This window comes from Battus philenor, unplaced genomic scaffold (genome assembly GCF_028537555.1).
Source record: "Battus philenor isolate CCGP_79_NKW_IND1 unplaced genomic scaffold, ilBatPhil1.0.hap1 SCAF_3, whole genome shotgun sequence".
Classification (NCBI taxonomy): Eukaryota; Metazoa; Arthropoda; class Insecta; order Lepidoptera; family Papilionidae; genus Battus; species Battus philenor.
The window spans coordinates 9089834-9111893 of record NW_027181693.1 but is presented as its reverse complement, the minus strand read 5'-3'; the positions used below and the strand labels follow the sequence as shown (position 1 = coordinate 9111893).

General features: G+C 34.1%; 1 protein-coding gene across 2 annotated transcripts in view; it reads right to left on the bottom strand.

The window, feature by feature from the left end:
- The window catches only part of LOC137926549 (band 4.1-like protein 4), a 59789-nt gene that overhangs the window by 1413 nt on the left and 36316 nt on the right, over window positions 1-22060 (bottom strand). Inside the window, exons 6-20 of one of the 2 annotated variants that reach the window (XM_068770183.1) lie at window positions 12695-12815; window positions 11700-11787; window positions 11468-11620; window positions 9186-9340; window positions 8006-8103; window positions 7850-7928; window positions 7218-7397; window positions 6338-6496; window positions 5671-5746; window positions 5519-5604; window positions 5265-5447; window positions 4506-4646; window positions 4055-4291; window positions 2566-2827; window positions 728-975 (exon numbers count right to left, since the gene is read on the bottom strand). In XM_068770183.1, the coding sequence (XP_068626284.1) occupies window positions 728-975; window positions 2566-2827; window positions 4055-4291; window positions 4506-4646; window positions 5265-5447; window positions 5519-5604; window positions 5671-5746; window positions 6338-6496; window positions 7218-7397; window positions 7850-7928; window positions 8006-8103; window positions 9186-9340; window positions 11468-11620; window positions 11700-11787; window positions 12695-12815 (2266 nt within the window). The remainder of the gene's footprint in view (window positions 1-727; window positions 976-2565; window positions 2828-4054; window positions 4292-4505; window positions 4647-5264; window positions 5448-5518; window positions 5605-5670; window positions 5747-6337; window positions 6497-7217; window positions 7398-7849; window positions 7929-8005; window positions 8104-9185; window positions 9341-11467; window positions 11621-11699; window positions 11788-12694; window positions 12816-22060) is intronic. The other variant, XM_068770184.1, reaches the window with a different exon arrangement.

Here is a 22060-nt window from a genome sequence, read left to right as displayed (position 1 = left end):
ATAAATTAATTGTTTTCAGTTAATGGTTAGTCAGTGTGTTAGTTTCTCTAACCTTTCCCTGCATGCACTAATTGAAACATACAAGCTCTACATACAAAACAACAACGTGCCTCTGCGAGCAACCCGGAGGGCGACGGACAAATGATTTCGTGCAGCTAACATTCCTCTACGTTTTGTACACAGGCCTTATTAAAAATCCTCTATCAAGTTTCAAATATCATTTATTTCGGTAACAAAGATTTAAAATATCTTATTATATTTTTGTTTTACCGCGATCTTCTAAATCAAATTCTTAATATCCTTATTGCATTTAGTACTCACTTTTAAATAGTCAATTAAAGATTGTAAGTAGTAAGCTACCGCCGGCTCGGAATGCTGAACTGCTGAGAAAAGCCGGCGAAAAAGTCAACATTTTCTCCTTTGAAATTAAATTTACCATGTTTGTTGTGTATATTATATCAACCATGTAAATATGTCAACAAACCAAGTTCGAGACATTTCTATCAACAAAAAAACTCTTGAAAGTTATCTTGTGGTACTTGTATATATATGAGTACACTAAGACCCGTGAAGGATTTCTTTACTTTTTAAGGCGCTTCTTGTGTATTTATCATGTCAAAGCGACTGGTCAATTTTTTATGACTAGTATAACGTTTTTAACTTTGATGGAAACTTTGAGAGTGGACTGTTAAAGGGCGTAGTGACATCAGCTCCGGGCCTTACTTACTGCGTGCTCTCAATGAGTGGCTTAAGAATAATGTCGAGGGTGTTGTCGTGTCGCACGTGCCCGTGGTGCGCGTGGTGTGCGTGATGCACGTGGTTCACGTGGGGCGCGTGGTGCGAGAGACGCACATGCGTTCGCGGCACATTCGCGTTGTGGTCGCGGGCGTCCCGTGACTCCCTCGACGGCCGCGCGTACCTTCTTGCCAGCGAGCCGCTGTCCCTCACCATTATGTTGTTGTTGCTAGCATGTCTCTGCGTATCCCAATAATCAAATCCTTTTCAAACTACCTCCATACCAAAAGAAGATTATTAACGCCCAGAAATTTATATAAAAGCACTAAAAAAGATTTTTACATTAAGAATGTAACCGAGAATTATTTGCGCATATAAATCTGGTGTAGTAAGAATCTTTAGCACTTGGCTATTGCTAACTGTAGAATTTAAGCCCCTGGAAGCATAGTTTGAAATAAGTTGCAGTAAAAGTTTTGCTCATAGAACATTGTTCTAATGATGCTGTTCCAGTTGAAAGAAGTTCGTCAGTAAATTAGACTATCCTACTTCCTACAATACATAAATCATAATTACTTAAAATATCAGAGTATTTTTCTTTTTAATGTAATCACTGGAAATAATAATTTATTAACATGTTACTAATCGTAATTTAACATGCCTACTGTAATGTTATTCAAAATGCAACATAGTTCAGTAGTGTTTCTTACAAATATCATAATAAAAAAATGAGGTCAGCCATTTTGAAATAAGATTGTTAAAAATGAAACACATTTTTGCATTTATTAAATTAAACAATAGACATATTAAAAAACTTTTTTCTGTGTTCAATGGATGATGATTTTAAGCCTGTATCAGCGTATTTACACAGTTAAAATGTAGCGGTACAGGATCGGGAGCTGCAAGTTAATCTGACGACCCTCACTAGTGTAAGTAGAACTGTTTTTAACACAAAGATGTACTAAAGTATACCATTTTCTCCGTAATAACTTCATTTTTGACATGTTCTTCAAAACGTGTTATAATTTTTTTCAACATTACCAATTTAATTATAAAGTTTCAACAAAACCTTTAATATTACTAGTTATATTGAATAGTATTTTGTCCTGTTTTCTTTAAGAGTAAGATTGATATAAAGCGAAACTATGGGGATTATGGGCAAAATAGTATAAATAACATTTATTTTCCCATACAATTATCAGAGTAAATTAAAACCTGTTCCTCGATGTTGTTTGACATTAATCAAAACCAATCAAAAGGTAGATGTAAGTAACTAAATAAAAAAATATCATATATAATTACAATGAAAATATGAACACGTTATTACTAAGATCATTACTAACTATTATGACATTAAATCAATAATTAAAGTGATCACTCTAAAATAGGTTTTATTCCTATTGCACTGTAACAAGTCTGTTGGGGCAGCTAGTTAGCAGTGTGACGTGGAATAGACTTACTTCCTAAGTAATTAGATAAATTAATTATTGAAGAATAACAGCCAAAACGTGGTCCCCTCGTGTGGGTCCTTGAGCCTTGAGCCTAGTTAGTCTATAGAAGGTCCGCCAAAGCGACCTAAGAGCTCGGCGGCCTTCCAATCCGGCGAAACAGTAGTAAGTAGCGGCCCGACCCGAGGCTCCTAAGTTTCGCTACCTTAAAAAAGGTTTTAGGCAAGACGCCCTTTGCGCCCTGTCGCCTAGAACCCAGGCAATCTGCAAATGCCTTGACACCAGTGAAAGTCAGTTGTAAAAAAAATGATCTGAAGTTTCGAAAGAATTTAATATAGGGTCGTCAGATGGCAGAAGATTGTTAGAAAGCAAAGCGCTGACTCACGAAGAGAGAAAAGCCACTGTCCGCGGGATGAGGGTAGCCGCGTGGTGTGATATCGCGTGGGCGGCGGGCGGTGGCGCTGTCGCTGGCGACTGACAGCAGCGAGCGCTGGGAGCCCGAGGCCGTGATGCGCGCCCGGGGCGCCGCCGGTGGCCGCCGCGCCAGCCCCGCACTACTGTACCCAGCCCCACCCACACCCATCATCCACTGCCTACTCACGGGGACTGCCGAACTGCCAGCACCGCATTTCGCGCTATCGCTCGACCTGTGTCAAACCATCATTAATTTAATTCCGTAAATTTAAACACGAAAAACAAAAATAAGTAAGATTAGATAAACATTTATTTCACACCGAAATTTCACATATAAAACATTTATTGTTTAAAGACTAAAGACAAACAAAGTAATACATTTTTTAAACACTGCTAAAACAATATTAATATCATTATTAATCAATATACACTACTAAAACAATGCGTAATTATTAAACATTATTTTATATTCTTTTCATTGAAATTACAAATTTCTAAGCGTTCGCAACGTTCGGGAAACTACGAAACATCTCGTCCAGTATCCCGCAATCTCTTAAAAAGAAGGTCTACGATCAGTATGTGGTATCTCCTTTCGGAACTAAAGATCGGACGGCAAACTTACAATCGCTTGAAGAGTCACGGAGCAATCAAATCTAGAACGAGGAAACCCGAAGACGAACAAAGGTAACCGATTTAGCCCAGAAGATTAACGAGTTGAAGTGGCAGTCGGAAAGTCACATAAGTCACAGATTTAATGACTACTGAGGCTTCTGTCTATCTTGTGAGTGTTTCTCCCTCTTCTACATTTTCTCAATAACTTAATTAGGTTGTAGGTGGACGCTAGATGCAGGCCAATTTCAACAGCTGGTAATAAAAATCTATGAGAGAAGTATATATCCAGCAGTGGACATCCTGCGATTGAAACGATGATGATGTAAGCTAGCAGGTATTAATTTTAACAACACGTAGTTCAATTTATATTAAATGTCTGGCACGGAGGAGCCAATATGCTCTTTAAACTATAGGCCTCGATACTAAATAAAAAATACATAACAGTATGTATGTTACAAAATAGAAACCAGTTTGTTATGCAGGAGTCAAAACAGTAGACTCAATCTCAACTATGTCCTCCCAATTAAAATCAAGTAGTTTGTCATTGTTAATTACCTACATAGAATTACGCACCCTCTATTCCATGTTGGCAAGCCAAATTACATGTATTGCTCTCTCTAAATTACATGACCGTTTCTTGAAAACGAGATTCATGAGCATTTATAACTTTAGATTCGGTCGTAAACTGTAAAACGTTCAGAGTTATTGGGTGATTTCGCTTGATTTGTTTGTAACGATAATACGCTATGAAAAATTTATTAAAAGATTAATTTTGCTACGCTTTTAAAAATTCGAAAACAAATAACAATTTTTAGGTAATATAACATATAAGATTTATAATAGCTGACCTTTCCGAAGAATATGCGTAGTCTTGATCAGCGCCTAATCCTGAATCAGTGTGCTCGTGTGAAACTCGCACGCTCCCAGAAATGAGCTCGCCACTAGAACTGTTGCTGTTGCTGTTAGTGACCGGACTGTATGGATTGTTATTATTAGGAACTGGCGTATCTGGCCCCTTGAAACCGTTGTTTAAAAAGTCTTCACCAGAACGGCATAGTTGCTCTTCATACCCTGAATAGGCCCGTCTGTGAAAATCAATAGAGTTGTAAATAAAAACTTTTCTTGCTATAAGCTTTTGGTTAGACTGAAAAAAATTAATAATTAACAACATAATTTAAACTAAAATATAAAATGTGCGACGCACATACTAATTTCTTTTAATGAGATACAAAGTAAAGAAATTTTAATAGTAACTTCAAACGACATATCAAAAGCTTATATTTTAAAATTCAAACAAACCTTCCATGCTTATCGTTGTTCCTATGTGTACTCAGAGTACTGGAACTAGACCTCAAGGATCCTTGACTGTGAACATCATGCGTACTTTTCACGTGTGAAGTCGTGTTTTTCTCCCTCCTAGATAATGATCCGTGTTCACCTCTAAACAAAAAGTTTAATCATTTCCTTATCAAATTATAATTGCATGATCTATGCACGTCTACTTTTAATAACCTATTGTATTTCTGTTACATTATTAATGAACTTATTGTAAGCAAACATACATTTAAAAAAACATTGACGTACAAATCAACGCATTTATATATGTTACTAGCTGTCTCACGTCTATACGAATTTCATGTACACCCTCTCATTCACCCTCACAGGTACTTGGTGAAACGGATATTCCTATTAAGTTTCATGTACCTAAGCCTTATATTTCGAGAGATATCGTAACGAGTATGTACATAGATACTGACAAGGTTTTGATTCTCTAGCTGTTTAAAGTATAATACTCTATTCGATTACATTGTATGGTGCTGTATGTTGCGACCTATGTGTATGTTTTTCTAAATAGTTGTATCCAAGTAGCCAGCCCTACTTTCTTCTGTTACACTTTTTTTTTTTCTACAGACGGGTACTTATAGTTAGTAGTGTAACTTATAATTAGTAAATAGTTATTTATTTTTATCTTTAGGATTATTTTGTCACTGTACATTCCAATAAAATAAATAAATAGATAGAAATGTGTTATAAAAAAATAACTAAAGGAAAATTTACTGTCTATGCTTAGATGAGGTGCGGAGTTTCGTTTGGCGTACGTGGCTTGTTTGAACCACCGTATACGGAATTTCTTTTAGTTGCTCCTCTGTCATTCCAGCAGTGTCGACCAGCGAATATTCCAGATGTTGCTTTAATTCACTCGGCAGCCATTTTTTTTCACTGGGTGAACCCGACCTGGACCTAAGATAATAAAATGTTAATAACATTAAATAATTACTAACTATAATTTTTGTAAATAGTACAGTATGTACCTGTGTTTTCTATGCCTCCTTGGTCTATGAGAAGAGCGATGTGTTCCAGTTTCCGGCTCCATTTGTGACCGGCGAACGTTTGCAACCTTAAAAAAATTACACAGATAACAAAATTTATTTGGAGAGAAAAAAAATAAAAATTAATCATTTACCTGTACACCACTCCCTGCATTCGTCTGTCTTAACACCTCCTTCCACTGTGATTCAGAATCTACCAGCTCATACTCTCTGTAATAAAACCTTTGTTTATAATGGTACATATTTATTAAAAATATATGTGCAATCTATAATAATGAGAAGAAAAGTGTCCCGGAGGAAATTCATTTCAGCAATAGAAATAAATTTTATTTATTTCAAGCCTAACTACGTTCCACTCTAGGCTTCCTAAAATTAGTAAATATTGTGGGCAACTCTGTACAACATTATCAACATTACAAAATATTGTCGTGAAATGTCTCTCAATTATCACGAAATAAAGTTAAACTTTTTAAGTTATAATAAACCTTGAAAATGAATTGTTATATTACAATTGACATTAAGTTCTCTAAGCATAGTCATAAAGCATAATCTAGAAAAATAATAATGAAATACTGAAATCGTTGCTAGGCGCAAAACTCGAGAACAGCGATATCAATCAATAAAAAGGCTTACTTTCTTTTAAAATTATCTAAGCTTTAAAATAGGGCTGTCAGACGATAGATTGTAAAATTGCGAAACGCTTAATGAAGAGGAGAGTACTATGTCGAGTCGAATTTTTGGCGGTGGGAAATTAGGCTAGGATATTAGTAATGAAATAAAGAACAAAAGCAAAGCGCGTACTTGGTGTCGGGCTGCGAGTCGTCGCGCTCGGAACCTGAGTCGTGTTTGTGTCGCGAGCGGTGGCGGCGATGGCGGCGGCCCGAGCGACCCGAGCGGCCCGAGCCACGCGATAGCTCGCTCTCCGCGTCCGACTGCTGGCGGCGCGACCGGTGTCGGTGCCTGCAAAGCGCCTTTCGCATAAAATCACCATCCCACACTACATCCCATCATTCAAGTTGTATGACGTCCACTGCAAGACACAGTCATCTCCCAAATATTTCCAACAGGACCGTTAAGTGGCGGCCTGTATACAACTTCTCCGACTTTTTGGGTAGAAGTTCTATCCACTTAAAATAATTAATAAATATTTTCCATCCACGTTGGATATAATTCCAGACACTATTCCGAGATCCTAGTCCTATAGTAAATTTAGTATGAGGCTATTGGTATCCGCTTCATCGTCGTTCACATTAGTAATACTGGTTTTATTGACTCTTGAATCGAAATTCGAATGTATTACGCTACTACTCAAGAAGGCCGTACCTCGATTTGGTAGGTTTCTGTTGCCGAAGAATAGTTTTAGTGACGATCAAAGCCAAAGCACTCATTACATCACGAGTCAAGTGCTATTGCAGAAATACACACTGCTACGAATATAATGTTAAATTAACCGTCGAACAGCGCGGCTAGATGCACGTTGAGGAAAAGTGAGCATCAGCTCCCGCGCCACAACAGAGCAGACTGACGGAACGAAGCGGTCGATACTCCCTCTGTCTCGCCGCGCATACCCAAGACGCGGTACAGCGAATTCGGTATCACTGTATTAGCTGAACAATATTTCTTGATTGCAACTCAGCTATTAAGTGAAGAGTTTAATCGATTGGTATGTCGAAACACTGACTTGCGATTGGATCTGGAGTCGTTGGAGCTTTGCGAGTCGACGGAGGCGGAGCGGTGTCGCGGCGCGGGCGGCGGCCGCGTGGCGGTCGGAGACGCGGAGTACAGACCGCGCCGCGCGGGCGCCGAGCGCGTCGAGCGCGGCGAGCCGCCCGTCTCGCAACCGATTGCTTCGCCGCTTATACTGTATAAATTCAAACGAAATTTTTTTCCGACATACGATGGATTACATCTATAGTTAACATCAAGTTATCTACTATATCTGTTCGGATGAATTGTTTATATATATGGATTTATGCCTCAGACCTGAGAATAGGTTTACTCAAAAGGAATATATTTTTTTAAAACACAATTACCTTTTTAATTAACGTAAAATAGCTTAAAGGCGAAAGTACCATTGCCCAGGTGTGCTATTTTCTAGGAAGTCATTTACAATGTAAAAGTGATTTTTCGCACAGATTTTTCGATCTCATTAGTGAATACAGAATCATTGTGAGATATCATTGTTTCACATCAACAATGGAAAAATAAAAATGCTTATTTCAATGTTAAAAGAAGCGCTAATTATTAAGTATATAATAATGCTAAACTAAAGGATTTTTTATAAAAATTATAATAATAAAAAATCTAACTTACGAATTAGGCCTGTTTACTGAGGTAGGTTGTTTTACTTCAGGAGGACAGTCTTTTATTCTCAAGTCTTCTAGCTTTGGTACTAAAAGAAACCATGAATGTTATTAAAATGTTTTTATGTAATTGTCACAAATCATAATAGATAGAAATAACATTTACCATCCATTAATGAGGAATAGGAGGAAGGAGGTCGTGATATACGCCTCGAAGGAGTCCTTGTGAAGGCGGGCGGGGCTCGGGTCCTTGTTCCTTTGCCGCTGTGATAATTAAATATTATTATTTCTTAAGAATATATATTTTACTTCTGATATCTGTTTTTGTTAATTAAACAAGATTATATAATTCTACGAAAGAAAATAAACAATTGTTCAATGAAATATTAAGTATTACGTATTCTTTAAACGAAATAAAGATGAATAACTGAGTAATGTGAATATAATTTACAATTTTTTATCAATAAATAATGTTCTTTATTTAAATAAATTATAAATACAAATATTTACATCCTAGAAGATTCATCAGAGAAATGTTGTTATCAACTAATTTTTATCACATATAGCGATGATGTTATAAATCATGATCTCCAATGAATTACATCGAACTATTGGCACAGCGAGAACAGCCTGCGAATAATATATTACACGGTCGTAAATCTGAGCTTAGATGCGGTAAGCTAAGGTACAAGTAAGATGTAATACAGTAAGGGATAGCTTTCATAGTAAAAGGCAACTGTGGCAACCAATACATTGCACAAAATGAGATTACTACAAGTAAAAGCTTCTTAATATTTGCTGAAGTGACGAAAGACTTTATAGCCGTAACATATAATTTTGGTGATTATTATACTGACGTAATAAGATTCATAGAGAATATAGAGCCATGTAATACCATTAAATAAATATCTTGGTTTTTATAAAAACTATAGTTAATTTAGATAATTAATAAAAAAACTGTCATTAATTTTTCGGAGTCATATTCTTAAGTCTATGTTTGATATAAAAATGTTTATAAATATGTAAATAAATTAAATACGTTTAATTATTTTATTGACATCGACGTTACCGATTAAGGTTCTAAATAAATTTTTAGTTCAGGAATGTTAAGCAATTGTGTGATTTTCGAGTGTTGTTGACTTTTAATTAATATTCGTATATGAGTTTATGGTATAAATAGAACACTTATAAGAGTCATTACTTTCTTGTTCACTACAATTAGTGTTCAATCATGGACATAGGAACATTATTCTAACCTATTTAATTAAATTATTGAATTTTGTACATAGTTGTATTGTTTAATAGGTTTTATTATATTTTATAGAACATAAAAGATATGATGGTACCTATTTCGTAATCGGGATCCTAAAGCAAACATATCAGCGGACGCTGGTGAGGTTTGTTGCAGACGGAAGAATGTGTGGTGGTCGGAGCAGCAGCGCCAGAGATGACGACACGCCGCCCGAGTGGGGGATTCAAACCCGTAAGTCAAAACTTCATTCTAAAACATAAAGGTCGATAAACATTCGAAAAATATTATAAAATGCACACTATGTTACCCGCTCACTGCCACTTCTACTTGTAAATTCGCTGGGCTATGCTTGTTTCGCTCGTCTACGGATCTCATTCCTGATTTAATCTCGTGAAGAAATCTCGATTACAGTCTTCACCTCTCTCTTTGGCTTTTTGAGAAACCGAATGTTCTGGAGTATCGTCCACGATCTGTGGATAGGCTCCTCACACGTTGGACCGACGACATAGCAAATATCGCAGGAGGTCGCTGGATGTGGGCAGCGCAAGACCACTTATCGTGATGATCTTTGGAGGAAGGCTATGTCTTGCAATGAGTGATTATGATGAAATTACCAAGAGCATAAGGCGGTGACACCGTTTAAAGAATAGGTTCCGCCGTGTGAGTTTTTTAGTTATATGCCATGTCCCGCAATTTTACGTGACAATCAAGCAGCAGCAGGATGATGTTGCGCGAATTCTATGTAATTTATTTTAAACCGAAATTATATTTAAAATAAGAATAGAATATTTAAAAAAACTTTTTTTACAAAGTGTATACGGCACGAGTTTAAGATTATTTGAAGTGTGTAAACCACGCAGATAAAGTCGCGAGGCGTTTGCGGTCGGAATGTCTCCTTATCAGAGCGCACCCGCCGCACAGTAAATACGCCGCTTAGTTCTTCGGACTTATCTGTAATTGCCTGCTTGTGACTGTCTTTCAAGGAAACGGCATAAGGTGAACTTTATCTTACGGCGCTGTACAAGACTTCCACAATCAGCCGCTGCGATCTCAACGCGAAAGCAGGTCAAGTATTACGTCTTATGGTGCTTTTTATTCGGAAGAAAATAATATTTTAATCAGTGTCATTAATTCATATCACACTTTGTTTTTAATAGCTAATTATAAATAACACAATCATAACAGAAAGAAAACTTGTGTACAAATTAATTGTTTCTACAGTACAGACCGACAACATAGCTAAGGTCGCAGGAAGTCGTAGGAGACCGGGCCGATCCATGGGCGTGGCTTAAGGCTTGCAGTGGGCGTCTATCGGCTCACCAGATGATAATGATAATATCTATACAGTATTTACCGGAAAATGCATAACTTATCTTATTTGATGTTCCTGAATACATTTATTTTATAGCAAATTGTATAATCTACACCTATCCAAAAATAAATCCAACTGGTATTGTTTTTCGTTTCGTTTGTAAAGAAAAAAAAAAACCTTTGTGACTGTATTTAGATCAAACGACAGTATTACAAAAAGCGCTTCGAGAAATATTAATATTGTTTACTAATTGTTGTAACAAGCGGTCAATAACAGATCGGGTAAAAAATATAAAACTTGTAAATTGCTGTATCAAGAATTTTGTATTACTTAATATTTGGTTTTCTAATTGCAAATGTCGAGTGAAAAAATTGAATTAAACATAATGGGGTGGTCGTGGACATAGAAAAATACATACAATTTCACGTTAATGTCTGATTTCAATTGAAATAAAATTGTTATTTTCTAATCTTTCAAAAAGTAGCGGTGTATAAAAAGATCTATTTATTTGTTTAATGTTATTGACTTGCTCACTACAATCATCTGCTCCGTTCTCTTGCTTTGTTATCATTTCAGCCATAAGACGTCCACTGCTGGCAGTCACGCGTCCAACACCCTGTGCAATTCGACAAACTCACAACGCCGTCCGACAAATTTAACAATGCCGTCTGTCTACTTTCTGGGTGGACGTTCTATACTACTCTTGTCGGATCTTCACCCTAGAACCTCAAGGTCCTAGGAGCCATTTTTTCTTTGAGATTCGTGTTCTGCCCACTGCTCCTTTAAGTTGCCAGTCCGCTTGACTATGTCGACTAATTTTTACGTCTACGGATCGCCTCATTTGATCTCGGAGAGAAATTAGGATCATGGCCCTCTCTATGGTTGAGGGACCGTGAACATGTCAAAGGGGCTAATATCATACATGTCTTGCTAAAACATGATTTATATTTAAAAAACTATCTTAAAAATTTTCTACGGCCAATATTGCATAAACAACAATGTAAACATAACGCTTAAATAGTGGGTAATAATTTTGGCTATTGTTAATATGCGAGATACATTACATTTTTATCGGCTACGCGCAACATGAAGTATCGTCCTCTGTAGTAAAGTTTGGAAACGCGCGGCCAGTAGTAGTTAGCGACCGTATGTTTCCCGCGTAACAGCAATAGGCCACTTGGCGCCAATCCCAAAAAATACTCCACGCTATCTTCGCCCTATATTACAGAAATACAACCTCTTAGAGAAATGTTTAAGCTTCATTAAATTAAATGATTTCACTCTGACCCCACTTACCAATACCGGGTGAAGATCTACACCGTACATATCCAACCATTTTACCTTATCTAAGTAACTTAACTCGGCTTGTGCTGGAGAGATACCGCTGCAACAAAACCAATAAACGCTGTTAGTCTTCAATGACACAAAAACTGAATATTGTCTTATTTGTGAATAAATCAAATACAATACTGTTACTGAGAGAGTTGAAAATGTTGAAAAGAGAAGAGTCGAAAATGTAGGTGCGAAACATTTAAACTTGATATCTCAATTTATCTTTCGTATAAGGTAGAAGCGTGAGAAGTTGTCGTATTTTGCTTTTTCGTAAGCGCTTGAAAAGGAATATCCAAACAATATAACTGTCCGTTAGGTTATTAATGCTGGATTTAATGAAGTAATGACGTTTATCACATAATAGAACATAACAATGAACAGTCAGCGGCAGCAAACTAGCCACGGCGCTGAATTGCCGGTAAATAGGTAGGTATACGTAATTTGCATGTAATTGCGTCTTTGTGGCTCTCTCCGTTGCGGTCTGCATCTTTGCATACTGAAAAATTCATTCAATTAAACGAGAAAGGTGGCGACGTTTCGTTTCCGAGCCGAGTAGGACTTTTAGCTGCATTAAATTGCAGCGAAAATTCTTCATTTCATGATTTTCGTCTCGGGAGGATAAATTGAACAAATAATTTATGAACTTTCATTTTAATATTGGTTATAAAAATCTGACGTGATCCGTTACGCGAATTACGCATTTGTTTACATTGTACCATTTACCATACCTGTTGATTAAAATATAATGCTTGAATAACGTTCTAATTTTTGTATTTCTTATTTTTAAGTTTAACGGCTATTAGCGCCCTACAATCTATCGATCTTACGCTCTAGATTTTTACATAATTACATTTTGCGAACAATAAGAGATGGGACAAGGGAAAATAACTACTATAAAACAGGAAATAACAAGAATATTTATAGAATACAAGTAAACTAATTATGGTGTATTTACTTACGTCAGTGTTCTATGAATCTCAACTGCTCGCGACTCAAGTTCAGGCGTCTGATGGGACAGCAAACGGAATTCCGATACATATCCCGGTCCATGTCTCCTTGGGTCGTAGTCGCCCAACTCAGCTACATATAAGAATATGTATAAAGTTTAAAAAACAAATTAAAATAGGCTAGAGATTGGAGTTCTTGTATTAGTTATGCACTGTGAAGTTGTGCCTCTGCCTATCCTATTACATTCACGTTTAATTTATACACGCATTAGTAAGTTTTGTTTATAACGGTTCGTAGCTAGTGAAAATACTGGACTAATATCATCATACCCTTCTCCATACTGAAGGTCTATTGATTCAGAATTTTTATTTTTAAAAATCTTTGGTATTACGTTGTTAATGAGAAGGCGTCACTTATACATTAGGCGAAATCCCTATCTGCGTGGGCTAGAAAAGATTGATAGTTTAAGATTATTATTTAAAAATAGTCCCAACAGCTGTACCTGTTCCGTTTCTGCAGAGTTATACTAATCGCTAAAAAGTTAGTTATAATAATGCACACTCGTTAATTATTTTACTCAAAAATCATAAAACAAACAAGTTAAACAAACACAAATTGCAAAGTGTGAAATAAATGATTTTTGAAAATTGAATTAAAAGTGCACATTAAACTGTAGTATTGTCTTCAAAGCTTAAAAATACGACGCTAACAATAACTAATTGATAAGACTGCACTAAATTAACTTGATATAATTCCTTTTCCAAATTTATCGTACAAATTTCACGTAAATCGACTACAGGTTAGTTTAAGAAGTATCATGTTTTTTTCTAATTTATTATAAGAGCAGAAACAAACGAAACATAAATTTCCTTTGAAAGAAGCACTGTCGTACTAAGTTTATTAATGAGATTCCAACGCAGGATAAAAATAAAATGGTTACGTTCACATTCTCGTGTAATAAACAAACTAGATTCGGGTCGTAACCAACGGCCTAAAATATCACAAGCAAAGCCATATGTAGCTTATACCAACGGCAATTACTTACAGATGGATTACAATTATTTATGTTTCATCAAATAGAATTATAATGCGTACTTTACGTGAATAGTTGGGATAATTTATTGTTGGATATTACAATAAACACTAGTATAACATTTTAAATTATTTGTAGGTATCATTTGAGAAAAGTCAAAATTAATTTGTGTTTTCCTGTCGATATTGTATTTTAATATGTCAAAAATCTTGATATACTTCTTTCATTTCACTTTTTTAATTTAAAACATATGGAGGAAGTTCTCATCAGAACGATTTTAAAAATATAAATATATTTGATTAAACGGAACAATACTTTTTATATAATAATATTTTTTTCATTATTTCTGTTAAATATAAAATTTTGAAATAAAAAAACGATTAAATCGCTACAGTATATTCCATAAGAAATGTGTGTAATGATTATTAATAAACACAAGTATTTATTTAGAAATTATTGTACACCAACATAGTTAATTAATTTTTTTTATTTATATTTAGGATAAATTATTACATAAGTTTACTACTTAGTATATTAGTTACTTCTGTACCGTTGACTATAATTTTTGTCAAAATATACATAAAACACAGTAGCATAAAAGTTTTATGGAAGATATCCGTTATGATTAAACCGCCCTTCGTGCTTCATCCTTTGCTTAAATTATCTGACTTTTTTTTAATTTATGTGTTGATGTATAATAAGTAAATCAAATATATAGGAACCTTAAATAAAAAATTAATGTTTAAAAACCCAAACATGACAAGTACACAATAATGTGTGAAAATAGAAAGAAATATTCTGCACAGATATAATTATAACATTAAAATGTAATTTATCAGATATTTTGAATTAAATGAGTAACATAAGTTAACTTTTTCGCATTAAAAATCAATGAATCGACGTTCAGTCTAAATTATGATGAAAAATATTAAATTTAGTATCCTAAATTTTTTGCAACATGTTTTATTACGCTTTTCTAATGTTAAATTAAACTAATATACCAATAGCACCGTACTTTAAATACACAGTTCACAAATCACAACTCGTATCGTAATCAATAGGAGATCGAACACCAGACGTACGACGAGACACGAAAGGAAGTATTTATTATCAACATCGGCAGTGAGCTTAGAAAAACTGGTAAAATAAACGGTGGCAGACAGCCATTTCCCATCGTATATCGTTTTGGTCCTCGGAAATCGCAACATCTGGTACGCTCCATTGCGGTACCGAGTGAGAGGTGGTTCATAGAAAGGAAATATCAATTCTACGATGCATTTATATTTGAATCAGTTTTCTGAAAGCGACATCCATTTCAAAATTGTTAACTCACTCATGTGAGCTCACGTTATTGAATTTCTATATTTATAAAAGGTTACGGGTTATAAAACGACATAATATTGTCGTAATATAGATAAATAGAGTTATCTAATACCAAATTTTAACTTCAAACATCAAAGAATATGATTGATGTTCTCTTGAAGACAATCTAATAAGGTACTTTACTCTACAAGTAATTATTCTTTGGACACTCTGCATGAATTATTATTTTTAAAGAGAGAAGTAATGAAAAAGAAAACAATAATTTGAAAATTGAATGTTTTTTACTAATTCAATGGAAACAATGATTATAATTTTGAATAAACTAGACACATAAAGTAATTAACATTTTTGATTGTGTACTTATAAAAAAAAGTTCATACTCTGTTATAATTTATCATTATCATTTCACCCAAAGGCCTAGTAGCCGACTGCTGGACATAAAAGCCTGCCCATTCCTTATTTACTTAATTTCCAATAAGGCAGGTTGGAAGCTGACTGGATCCGGCGTCTTCCGACTTTATCAATGTCATCTATCCATCTTGTGATGTCTTAAGCTGCGCTTGACTGTTTGTGGACAATCACTCCAGAACCCAAAGACTATTTCGTGTGATTAGTTTAATGCATTTCATAAATCAATTTAACATTAATAGGACACACAAGTACAAACGTCGCCAGAGAGAACAGAGGCTGTGATTCTATCAGGTGATTCACCTTCAAATCAACGGGATCGAGCCACCGGTGTCGTTAAGCCGACAGCTACACGATTAATTTTAATTCATACCGACAAATCGCAATTTCAGAGGTATATTTTGCTTTTACGGTGAAAGACGGAGTAAAACATATTTCGTTAACAAAAGTAATTGGTTTTCTTTTTGAATGCTCGCCATAAAACACTCTTTCATGTATCGAAGATAATTTATAGGAGTGTATATAAAAAATAATTTATATAAATCGAATGCCATTTTGTATGATACAGTTGATTAATATTGTAAGTAACTCGACACTAACTTGTTTCGAAGGACGAGCCATTGTCCGGGTTCGAGATACCTCGATACAGAAAACGACTGTTGAAGCGGACCCTTAAAATAGATGATATCCAACAGTGACAAATAGGCTTCGTTGCTTGCTGAAACGTGTTTTTAGTTTTTTTAGATTAAGCGACGAGAAGAGACAAATTACGTTTTTTTTAAGATATACTGTATGAAAAATAAAAATATTTCTGAAGAGAAAAATTATTTGCTGCGTTAATAAACATTAAGTTTTACTTTTTATAAAAAGATCGGGTACGTTCACCGAAAAATTAAATAAATTGCACGTTTTTATAACAGGGACGTTTCTCATAAAAATAAGGTAATAAGGGTGGATCATTTCGGATGCAAAAAAGCGGAAAATTTCAAATGTTTTATATTACTCTCCTTTCTTATGTACTTTGAAACGCATTCAAACGAGATCTCTTGTGAACTATATATTACAGTACATAAACTGTCATCATAAGATATGCTACTTATTTTACCATGTCAGTTCTTGGAAATATTGTGTATATTAATTGGTAGCATATGACCATTCACCCCTTTAAAGCTTTTACACCTATAACCAATCACTGTGTATATTGATTTTTCGACGAAACCAACTTTAATTTAGCTGCAGATTAAAAAATACTTCTCATATTTTCTTCCAATTCTTTTTATTTATTTTAACAAAAACATTTACATTGAAATTAATTAAGTCTGTGGCAGATATGCTATTATATAAAATCTTTTTGTGTTTGTTGTAATTGTTACGGCCGGGTCGCGGTTACGAACCCCATTTGTTCGAATGGCTTGCGATAATTTCGCACGGCTCACCGCGCCTGTGTCTCCAGAGGTTTCACGAGTGATGCTATTCTTACCGTGTTACACCATAACAGGGACTTTTTCCATTAACGATACGTACGTCTATAGTGGAAGTAATTTTATAATGTTTCACGAAAATAATTATAAGAGATATAGAAAAAAGAAAAATGAGAAAAAAAAATTAATCAAATAAATTTGTAACAGAAGCTCAATGTGATTTATACTTAAATAATTTTAAGTTAAGAAATACTGTACAATATTGTTTAAAGCATGCAAGTTGCAAGTTGTATTTAAATCGAGTAGATGACAATAATTTAAAAATAAGATATTTCAACTAGGTAATTATTAATTGTACGTCGGTATTTTAATAAAATTAAAAAAGAAACAAGTTTTTTTTTTTTAAATTATCGAGGTTTATTAAACTGGACCCTAGAATTTATGAATGCCTTAAACACTTTAGAGACATTGCATAACTATTTTATTTAGTATAAGACCATTTTATTTCAAATTTAATTCGCATTACAAAGTGTATACGTAAAAACTCATTACTCAATTGGCATATAACTTCACATCCACATTATGTTAAATAAAGAATTTTATTTAGGCTAGTAAAACATGAACTAATTTTGAATGAGGAACCTTTTCGTGTTCTTAAAACGAAAAAACATGGAGTTCAAGCCATTTATAGTAGAGTCGCACTCATTACATCGCTGCGGTAACTAAGTGCTTTAAGCTTTTGTAATTTAAAAAATTCTGCCAATATTGGGGTTTAAATAAAACTAAGGTGATGTGGATAGGAATAACATATTACAACTCGAAATCCTTTTTTCAACTTATCTTTTACTAAATACGTGAATATTATTGAAAAAGTTACAAGAAGTAACTACCTCACTAATTATAAAATTAAAGATAATGGCATACCTAGAGAATCCAGTGTAAAACGTTATGTCTCAGAAAGAGACTAATATATAGCTACTTCCGATATGCAGCAATAGTCGTGCAATGAAGTGCACCGCCCGCCAGCCCGCTGATAACTGCACGTGCGTTAAACAATTATTCCTTTTCTTAGTTAAGATGGACTTCTGCGAGGTAACGCCTGATTCTATTAGACCTAAATTAGTTCCCATATATTCAGGCTAAAATTATTTCTTTTCCTGTAAGAAATTTGCGTAGCTCGGCCTATTAAAATAGTTATTATTAATGTTGTGGTGCCGCTGTCTTAAAAATAGTTTAAAGGCAGCGTATTTTGCATACAGCAAGATTAAGAGCACATCGGTTTTTAAGCATTCAAATGTAGCTCACGATTTAACATGAAATCGGTGTCGAGACACGACGAGTTGACTTCTTTATTTAGAACTAGATGATTCTGATGTAGACATGAACATTATACGTAACGAAATGAAAGTAAATTTTAGCGACTTTTATGGAATTTTTTTTTTATGGTCCTAACGGCTAGATTGACTGTTGGTCGTCTACGTATTACCGTTATTCCGAGATACATTCAAACTTGTTTATTATTTTTAATGAACCGATCAACACATAAATAAAGAAGTAGTAGTTAAAAATAAATAAAAGGATTTTATTTATTTTTAACTACTACTTCTACTACTAACTAAATGCAGCATGATTTCAATAGTATTGTAAGAATTTGTTTGAATCTAACGTTGAATAAAAATTGTTAATCTGATGAAGGAGTGCTATCATAAATCCTTTCATGCTAAAAGTACCGTTATTCGTCCTAGGCAGTGCTAATAAGTGCACAGACACTAAGCAAGACATTTTATCTTACGTAGACAGAAACCCGTTTGTCATTTTTGTTCATGTTTGACATCTCTATCCTTGATCATTTACACTACCATATTATTTTTCATTTCCTTAGTTACTTCAGTATTATCGGAGGAAAATATTCTTTTTTACACACAACTTATTCTCATGAGAGTGTATGAATACCATCTGTACTCAGATAAAGGAAGCATTGAGCATATTGACTATTCTTTTTGGTGTAGTACATTTTTAAAATCCTCATATTTTATTTTATATAGCCATCATGTAATCTTTGCTTCCTTTTTAATTTTTAATAATTGTAACCTAAAAACTTATAACCACGTGGTAAAAACTGCCTTAAGCCTCCCAGAATTCCCAAGGGCGTCCAAAAGCTACGTGGTGGTCTAATATCAGAAAGGAACTGGAAACCCTTCTACTTGTTGCAGGGACAACCCAGGATAGAGTGGCCTGGCGCAAATTGATAAGGAGACCCGACCCCAAATAAAGGGAAAAGGGAAGGAAGAAGAAGAAGAAGAAGTAACCTAAAAACTTATATAACCAAAACTTTATAGTTATTTCCTACTTCTTACTTATCATGTCCATTTTTTTAACCATATTACTTATCACATTACATAATAATATTCAGGTTAAATTAAAAGGTTTGTTAGAAATTTATTTTATTTTTAGGATTATGTAGTGATAAATATGTTTTAATGTCATTTTATTCAAAAAAAATCTAAAGGTTTTAACAACATTTCCTTAAGCACTAACTAGTACTTTTATGTAGAAAAAAGTTACATTCCATTGCATTATATCATGATTAACGGTGACAGCTTTCAGCTACTTTAAGTCGCTGTTTCTTACTAACTATGCAACAGCTAGAACTACTGTACTAAGCTTAAATACCTGATATATTTCCACAATAAAATTTCGCTTATTTTTTTCGCACTATACATTGATTACTATTCCACTGGTTTACAATGACATTAGCTTTTTTTAAAAAAAGACATGTTGCTATTTATATCAAATTATTTGTCCGTCACAGAACTACTACAAATCCATGAGGATACTGTCCAGTTTTTATGATAACATGTACATGAATTCTTTGCCTCTGAATATTTGAATTTCACATTTCAATATCGGAGTACCTTTCATGAACGCTTCTCCGCCCTGATACTAGCTTTACCCTTCGCATACCTCTTTGGCAAACTAACTTCCTCTACAATTCTTTTACCGCACGTTCAATCATGCTTTGAAATATGCTGCCATCTAAAATACGAGCAGCTGGTAGCAAAGCGTACTTTAGGCGAATTCAATAGTTTCAATCCTTAGCATTGCAGCAATTTTACTTTGACTCGCGATTTTTGTAATATTTTTAATATTAATTGATGTATTATTATTTTATTTATTGAACTCAAAACCACAAAACTTCGGCCGCTGGGTTCAAAAATAAAAGGAAAAAAGTTCAAGCAGGCTTTGTATACTGATGTAGTTATCGCATGATGAAAAAAGAAATAGTTGAATAATAAATTTTTGCATGAAAAGATGAAAAGAATTTTTAATTAAATAAGAAAGCTAGTTATTAAGATTAATCTTAACCCTACTTGACTTTTGGGACAAGCTTTTCAGAAACATTTTGTTTATTATGGATTCCCCAAACTTGTAAGGGTCGTTTATGTAAGTAAGATTAGATGCAAACGACAGCTCGTCGTTGATGGCTCATTTATCTCTCGGAGAACTCAATTGATAGCATCTCTTTTTTAACTAGTTATTATATTAAGTTTAAAATTACTCTGATAACAGAGTACAGTTGATATTACTATATTTATAAAATTGATACAAGTAAATAGAACACTAAATACATTATTACATTTATTTTCTTGCATGTGATGTCAACATCTATAATTTTAATTAAAACTTACATTTTTTTCCTAATTTAAAATTTTAATGGTTAATTAGTGAATTATGATTTTGAAATACGTGATCAGACTTAAAAGAAAACTACATACCGAGTAAATTTTTAAATAAATTTTAAATTAATTCACAATTTATTACATTATTAGACAATTTTATCGTTTGGGTTTTGATTGGTATCAGTCTTATCTGATTATATAATTAAAGAGACAAGTGAGAACTAGTTTAACGTTATTAAAAATTGTACTTTAAAATCCCTATCAAACAGAATCATTGGATCCGAATCTATTGATTATAAATTTATTGACACTCGACGATACCTGCTCCATATTATCATTATTGTCATTATTTCAGCCACAGTTCACTCTTAGACATAATAACCTTCCCCATACATTTTAAATAAGATTAGTTTGAAGCGGCCTTCATCCACTGTCTTCCGATGATTTAACAAAGTCTTCTCTTTATTTTTGGTGGATGTTCTACGCTTTCCGGTCTTTGGTCTTCGTCTTCACTCAGTCCTTGACATCTCAGTAGCTCGATAACATGATTTTGAAACAAATCCATATCAGTTAATTTTGGCTTTTTGTTAATTATTCAGATCGCATATGACGCATAAACTATAATTGACAAAACTGCACTTACTCCTTTTAAGTTTTCATATCAAAAACCCTTTTTTTCAATTATTGTAAGTGCGGGTTAGATCTTGTTTTCGTGACAAAGTCCAATTATAAAATAATAAAAGATAAAAGTGGACAAATGTTTTTGTTCACAAATAAAGAACAGTATTTCTTTATCAGAGAATGTGAGTTCTTTAAGATGGTTTCAACAAATGCTTGTGCTGACGGAATTGAATAAGACTCGATAGCATGCTCGGGACAATGTGGCCAATTGAACGGATTGTAGATAGAGAACACGCTTCTTAGGCTTACAATTTTCTAAAGCAATTCTCTTTCAAATTTATTAACTTGTTCCTTTTCAGCTTTGCTTATTTTTAATTAAATTAAACTTGTTTTATTACAATTTTTAAGTTTACTAATAGAGTTTTATTTAAGTTAATTAAAAAAACGTGAAATACAGTGTCTTTTTAAATATTATCCATGGTTCCTTTATTGTTTTTGGTTATTTTAACTATGGTCTTAAGGTTCTACAGCAGAGACCATGGACTGGTAAGCGTAGCGTTGAACGCTCTTCCACGAAAGTCTTTGGCAGAGATGATAAAGATGACTTTTATTGGAGCGTTCAGTCATAAATCGTTTATATAACAAAAATGTAATTTACGCTATTGTAACCACTTTTTCGTTTACGAGTATTTCAAGGCTCGGTGAACAAGGTACTCGTGACAATAATTAGCTACCACGCTTGTGCAGTGATAGCCCACCGGTAGAAGACTGAGACTTTCGATCGTAGGTCGCGGGTTGGATTCCTAGATACAATCTCATTTGGTTCACACTTGTTACTTGTGCATTAATTACATACGATTGCCACTGCTCATGAACAAAATTCCAGAGGAT